At 46.4% G+C, this 7,438-nt stretch overlaps 1 protein-coding gene across 1 annotated transcript; it reads left to right on the plus strand.

The window, feature by feature from the left end:
• The first annotated feature begins 403 nt into the window (after window positions 1-403).
• On the plus strand, window positions 404-6,381 carry LOC144511485 (ras-related and estrogen-regulated growth inhibitor-like protein). Its single transcript, XM_078241875.1, has 4 exons — window positions 404-573; window positions 664-717; window positions 801-877; window positions 5,971-6,381. The coding sequence occupies exons 1-4, from the start codon at window positions 525-527 to the stop codon at window positions 6,379-6,381; spliced, it is 591 nt and encodes a 196-aa protein (XP_078098001.1). The 5' UTR covers window positions 404-524.
• Window positions 6,382-7,438: the final 1,057 nt, after the last annotated feature.

The following is a 7,438-nucleotide window of genomic DNA, read 5'->3' on the forward strand; positions in this document are numbered from 1 at the left end:
GGTGACTCTGAGGAGTTATTTCAAGACTATTTTGCTTTTAAGAAAAAGTCCAGTCCCATAAGGGGACAAAAGATGCCCATTAGCACACAGTTCCATCAAGTTTCTGAGAAATCGTCCTCTTGGCGTCACTGAGGACCTTTCAATGCTCCTTTTTCTTAAAAAAATGTGAAGTTTTCACTGGAAAGAAATTCAAAATGCTTGAAAAAACAAAGCAGGGCCGTAACCAAATGTCACAAATGAAAGACATTTTCTCGTTTGAATTCCCCATCGGGTTTGGAGGAGTGTTTGTCCCTGGGAATGTAACAGTGGGCCCACCAGGGAGTCTGTGATTTCATCTGTCTGTGGATATATATATATATCGCACACACACACATCACACAGTGAGGGCGACCAGCACAGTTCAGAACGCGCAGTAGGGGGGAGAGAGAGAGAGAGAAGGAGCTCAGCATAAAGTTACAAATGGTTTTTGTGAATTCCCCGCAGAAACCTCAGCTGAGTTTACCATCCCATCGCTGCCAAGAAGAATGAAAGCCAATGTGGTGATCTTGGGAGCAGACAGTGTTGGAAAATCTGGTAAACTGATCAGGCAGCCCGATGTAATGCAAGCCAAGTTCTGCCCCTGACAAGTCCAACTTTAATGCTTTCTTTTTGTTCTGCTTGCAGCTTTGACCGTTCGGTTCTTGACCAGAAAGTTCATTGGTGAATATGGAGACATAGGTAAGCATTTTTAAACAGCCGCAGCACATTCAGTGTTTCATGTTAAAGGGCTTGCGTTACCACGAGGTTAATTTCTGTTTCAGAATCTGTCTACAATCACAATGTAACTGTTGCTGGGAGGAGGGTGGCTTTCAATATTTGGGATTCTCGCTATGTCCAGGTAAGACATTTTTTTTGGTGAAATTTAAACGATTCTCCTGAGGGTTTTCCAACCAGCTTCCTGCCCTAGTAATCGAAAAGCAGAATGATGTGGAGGGCTGGGAATCTAGAAATAAATACGGAGATTGCTGGGGAGAGGGGGGACGGGGGGAGACTCAGCATCTGTGTTGAGAGAGAAAAAGAGTTAAAGCCACCTCTCAGAGCTTTTCTATCACTTCTTTCATTCTGTGCAACACTGCAGGCTAATTGCAAACCTCCCAGTCAGTCCCTGTTCCAACAACAATATTTTAACTTACTCGCTCTTCAAGAATAAACATTTCCCCCCCGTAAGCTCCTGTACAACTTTTGACAGCCATCCACTTCTACCCAAGGCTAACGCTGCTTTTGTGGATTAGCCAATTCCTAACTATACAAGTTTAACTGCCAACAAAGGATTGTGCAAGTTACTTTTACTGTGGTCCGCTTGTTACAGTCGGTAACTTTATTAAAAAGTTATAATTTTGGCATTTCTGATCAAACAGAGACCCTGACATGCAAATAGAAAATGCTGGATAAACTCAGCAGGTCTGGCAGCATCTGTGGAGAGAGGGGCAGAGTTAACGGCTGATATTTTATGAACTCGCTCGGGCGAGGCTCATAAAATTCCGCCCGAGGCCAATGGAGAATTCCGTTCTCCGAGCCGTGCCTGCCCCGATTCTGCAACGGGCATGGCGGTAAAGTTCCACAGTAAGAAGTTTAACAACACCAGGTTAAAGTCCAACAGGTTTATTTGGTAGCAAAAGCCACACAAGCTTTCGGAGCTGCAAGCCCCTTCTTCAGGTGAGTGGGAATTCTGTTCACAAACAGAGCATATAAAGACACAACCTCAATTTACATGAATAATGGTTGGAATGCGAATACTTACAACTAATCAAGTCTTTAAGAAACAAAACAATGGGAGTGGAGAGAGCATCAAGACAGGCTCAAAAGATGTGTATTGTCTCCAGACAAGACAGCCAGTGAAACTCTGTGGGGGTTACAAATAGTGTGCCATGAACCCAATATCCCGGTTGAGGGGCCATCGTCATACTGAACAGAACGGATTACTGCAAAGAAGTGTACCGACAACTAAACAACGAGGAACACTACAGACAGTTACCTGCAGATCCGACCAAAGAACACACCCGTCAACTCAACACTCTGATCAAGACCTTTGATCCGGACCTTCAGAACACCCTCCGTGCTCTCATCCCACGTACTCCCCGCGTTGGAGATCTCTACTGCCTCCCGAAGATACACAAGGCAAACACACCCGGCCGTCCCATCGTATCGGGCAATGGGACCCTGTGCGAGAACCTCTCCGGCTATGTCGAGGGCATCCTGAAACCCATTGTACAAAGAACCCCCAGCTTTTGTCACGACACGACGGACTTCCTACAGATACTCGGCACACATGGAGCAGTTGAACCAGGAGTGCTCCTCGTCACAATGGATGTCTCGGCACTCTACACCAGCATCCCCCATGACGATGGCATTGCTGCAACGGCCTCAGTGCTCAGCGCCAACAACTGCCAGTTTCCAGATGCAATTTTACATCTCATCCGCTTCATCCTGGACCACAATATCTTCACCTTCAACAACCAGTTCTTCATCCAGACACACGGAACAGCCATGGGGACCAAATTCGCACCTCAATATGCCAACATCTTCATGCACAGGTTCGAACAAGACTTCTTCACCGCACGGGACCTTCAACCGATGCTATACACTAGATACATCGATGATATTTTCTTCCTTTGGACTCATGGTGAACAATCACTGAAACAACTCTATGATGACATCAACAAGTTCCATCCCACCATCAGACTCACCATAGACTCCTCTCCAGAATCGGTTGCATTCTTGGACACACGCATCTCCATTAAGGACGGTCACCTCAGCACCTCACTGTACCGCAAGCCCACGGATAACCTCACGATGCTCCATTTCTCCAGCTTCCACCCTAAACACGTTAAAGAAGCCATCCCCTACGGACAAGCCCTCCGTATACATAGGATCTGCTCGGATGAGGAGGATCGCAACAGACACCTCCAGACGCTGAAAGATGCCCTCATAAGAACAGGATATGGCGCTAGACTCATTGATCAACAGTTCCAACGCGCCACAGCGAAAAACCGCACCGACCTCCTCAGAAGACAAACACGGGACACAGTGGATAGAGTACCCTTCGTTGTCCAGTACTTCCCCGGAGCGGAGAAGCTACGGCATCTCCTCCGGAGCCTTCAACATGTCATTGATGAAGACGAACATCTCGCCAAGGCCATCCCCACACCCCCACTTCTTGCCTTCAAACAACCGCACAACCTCAAACAGACCATTGTCCGCAGCAAACTACCCAGCCTTCAGGAGAACAGTGACCATGACACCACACAACCCTGCCACAGCAACCTCTGCAAGACGTGCCGGATCATCGACACAGATGCCATCATCTCACGTGAGAACACCATCCACCAGGTACACGGTACATACTCTTGCAACTCGGCCAACATTGTCTACCTGATACGCTGCAAGAAAGGATGTCCCGAGGCATGGTACATTGGGGAAACTATGCAGACGCTGCGACAACGGATGAATGAACACCGCTCGACAATCACCAGGCAAGACTGTTCTCTTCCTGTTGGGGAGCACTTCAGCGGTCACGGGCATTCGGCCTCTGATATTCGGGTAAGCGTTCTCCAAGGCGGCCTTCGCGACACACGACGGCGCAGAGTCGCTGAGCAGAAACTGATAGCCAAGTTCCGCACACACGAGGATGGCCTCAACCGGGATATTGGGTTCATGTCCCACTATTTGTAACCCCCACAGAGTTTCACTGGCTGTCTTGTCTGGAGACAATACACATCTTTTGAGCCTGTCTTGATGCTCTCTCCACTCACGTTGTTTTGTTTCTTAAAGACTTGATTAGTTGTAAGTATTCGCATTCCAACCATTATTCATGTAAATTGAGTTTGTGTCTTTATATGCCCTGTTTGTGAACAGAATTCCCACTCACCTGAAGAAGGGGCTTGCAGCTCCGAAAGCTTGTGTGGCTTTTGCTACCAAATAAACCTGTTGGACTTTAACCTGGTGTTGTTAAACGTCTTACTGTGTTTACCCCAGTCCAACGCCGGCATCTTCACATCATGGTAAAGTTCCAGCCAACGTTTCGAGTCTAAATGACCTTTCTACAGAAGTCAGAAAGATTTGCATTTCTATAGCGCCTTTCCCGACCACAGACGTGCTCAGCACTTCACAGCCATGAAGTACTTTTGAGGCTGAGTGTCGGAAATTGCACACAGCATGCTGCCCCAAACAGCAATGTGAGAATAACACGGATCATCTGTTTCCTCGGAGGTGCTGTTGATTGAAGGATAAATATTGGGCAGGATGCTCTTAGAAATAGTGCAGTGGGATCCTTTACACCAACCTGGGAGAACTGGCAGGGCTTCGGTTTAATATCTTGTCGAAAAGACAGATGCTTTGATGGATAAATCCATTGCCCAGTGCAATAAAACTGGCCCCGATTCCGTGGTGAGGTTCTTAGCACTCGTTACTATTAAGGAGTAAAGTGGACAGCAATTTCTGGCATTGGTACATTTGCATTAGAGTGCAGAAATCTGAGACTTGCTCTTTAATTTAACACAAGCTTTGCTGCACTGCTAACTCACCAAGAGCTCAATGTTAAAATAGGTGTGAGGGTGAGAAGTTGCAGTGTTTATCCGCTAGATACCCACTAAACCCATTTTAAAATGTTGGGGTTTGTCCATTTAATTGTAAGTTTAAAAAAAAAAAATTGTCATAACTACGAAACAACCTCTCTAGCACTGACATTTATTCTACAAATCTCTTTTTTTTCAGAATTTAATTATTGTTGGAGATTTTTAAATCAGATTTTTTTTAAATCTGTCTCTTCTGCCTCTCTTTCTCTACCCCATTTTTCTTTCCCTCCTTCATCTTACTTTCTGTATGTAATTTTACAATCAGTCAAATAGTCTAATTTACAATTTCTGGCTTGGGCTCTGTATGTCTCTGTGAGGATTCTTTATCAAGATTAGTTAAAGCAGTCACCAGTGCTATTCCCATAGGTCCAGACCCCCTGTAGAGGGAGCCACGCCGTTCCAGGTTCCGGGGGATAGCAAGTTGCTGCTCATATGCTCACCAAAGCTCTGTGTGTAGCTATAAGCAGAACAGCAAATGCCATTAATTCGACATTAACCATTAGATACAGACCCATGTTAACTAGATTTCCTTTTTCAATTAGTGCTGTGATCTTAGTGGGTACAGCTATTGGGTGATACAAATGGTCCATGGTCTCAAAATGTCGGTATTGGGCAAAGACAGAAGTGAGTGCAACTGTGAGGTCTCCATGGCTGAATAACTGCTGAGACACACTGCCTTAGCGGGTGGCACAGTGGTTAGCACTGCTGCCTCACAGCCCCAGGAACCCGGGTTCGATTCCCAGCTTGGGTTACTGTCTGTGCCGAGTTTGCATGTTCTCCCCGTGTCTGCATGGGTTTCCTCCGGGTGCTCCGGTTTCGTCCCAGACCGAAAGACATGCTGGTTAGGTGGATTGGCCGTGCTAAATTCTGCCTCAGTGTACCCGAACATGTGCTGGAGTGTGGCGACTGGGGGATTTTCACAGTAACTTCATTGCAGTGTTAATGTAAGCCTACTTGTGACACTAATGAATAAATAAATGGTCACTTGGGCAATGGACAGGAATTTTCAGCATCCATGGAACAGCACCCCAAGGAGATTCAGTACCACGGAGTGCGGGGACGGAAGAAAGGAATATAGCGGAAGTTATGAAGAGTTTGATGTGGAGATGCCGGTGTTGGACTGGGGTGGGAACACTCAGAAGTCTCACAACACCAGGTTAAAGTCCAACAGGTTTATCTGGAATCACGAGCTTTCGGAGCACTGCTCCTTCATCAAGCGAGTGGCAACTCACCTGATGAAGGAGCAGTGCTCCGAAAGCTCGTGATTCCAGATAAACCTGTTGGACTTTAACCTGGTGTTGTGAGGCTTCTTACTATGAAGAGTTTGGATTAACTCAATTCTCTGTTTACATTGAAGGCTCAATTAAATCACAACTTTGCAAAGGAGAAGCAGATCCAGTGGGCAGACGGCTTTGTGCTAGTTTATAGCATCTGCGACCGGGCCAGTTTCAATGTAGCTCAACAAGAGATCCAGTTCATCAAGTCAATGAAAGATTCCCCTGGCACTGACAGAGCTCCCATCGTCATTGTGGGAAACAAGAGGGACCTCGGTCATCAAAGGACGGTCTCCAGTGAGGAGGGAAGGCTTCTTGCTTTGGCAACAGGCTGCCAGTTTTGTGAAACCTCAGCTGCAGAAACCTACCATGGAGTCCTTCTGGCCTTCCATAGTCTGGTGGAAAGAATCAAGGAATCCAAATTTCTGATCAGGAAAACAGCCAGGATAAAGAGCATCATTCAAAGCATGTTCTCTGCACCTACACCTCTCTAAGAAAGGCTGCTGGAAATTTCAGTTGGGACTCTGGTGTTGGCTTTGTTGGGTGGATTGCATCACATCCTCCCAAGCTGTGGTGATTATTTGTCTTCCTGCTTCGTTTCTTTGAACTCCTTTGCTCACATTTTCACTGGTCGCAACGACCGCAACTGAGGACAAGCAGAACTAAATGTAGGGCATGCTGGGTAAAGGCTCGACAAGGTCAACAACTCTGTCGTATCTGTCCAAGGGATTGCACTTACTACCTGAGTTTACATAGTGCTTATCAATGGTTAGGCGGTCACTATTCCCACTAGACATGTGTACATTGTCCAGAATGGATAGGGACCAAGAACATGATCATTAACTGATCTTCTTTGTTCCCTGACTCCAGGAGCAGTTAGGCTAATTGTAGAACCAACATTGAGTGCAGACAGTGGATCAGATGCTTCAGTTGTGCACTCTGTGCTCCATCAGATGGTACATTTACCCAATAAGAGGGTGCCCCAAATCTAATTAGTTGGTGCTCTGAAAGACTGGCGCATTATCACTTGGATTGATTATCATTCAACTCATTGAGGTGCTGAATGGGGTGATGCAGTGGCCCATCTCTGCCTCATATGTTAAGTCCCTGGTCGTTCAATGGGGAGAAGGTCCATCTCCTTCAGTCCAAGGGTAACCTGTCAAGTTTCTTGCCTTGGAGATGCGTGCTTTAACTTACCCAAGAGAAGGCCTTTCAGCAGCAGACTTGATGACCAGTACCTCACACCAACGTGGCAGAGTTGTGCATTGAGACTTGCTCTGCTGGCTGGTTTGTGCTCTTGTAAGCATCTTGGCCTTATCACATCTTAAAAACTTCCCTACCTGTAAATTACGTTTGAGTTAATGTTGTACCAAGAAATCATATGAGGATAGGTTGAGGAATCTGGGTCTATACTCGATGGAGTTTAGAAGGATGAGGGGGGATCTAATTGAAACTTGCAGAATACTGATAGGCCTAGCTAGAGTGGACGTGGAGAGGATGTTTCCACGAGTGGGAGAGATTAGAACTCGAGGGCACAACCTCAGAGTGAAG

Source organism: Mustelus asterias, chromosome 24, assembly GCF_964213995.1.
Source record: "Mustelus asterias chromosome 24, sMusAst1.hap1.1, whole genome shotgun sequence".
Classification (NCBI taxonomy): domain Eukaryota; kingdom Metazoa; phylum Chordata; class Chondrichthyes; order Carcharhiniformes; family Triakidae; genus Mustelus; species Mustelus asterias.

Bases quoted from the DNA above. Each gene is read 5' to 3' on its own strand.
- LOC144511485 (XM_078241875.1), top strand. From the start codon at position 525: ATGAAAGCCAATGTGGTGATCTTGGGAGCAGACAGTGTTGGAAAATCT. The intron at 574-663 runs GTAAACTGATCA...TTCTGCTTGCAG, and splicing joins AGACAGTGTTGGAAAATCTG to CTTTGACCGTTCGGTTCTTG. The intron at 878-5,970 runs GTAAGACATTTT...TTTACATTGAAG, and splicing joins GGGATTCTCGCTATGTCCAG to GCTCAATTAAATCACAACTT.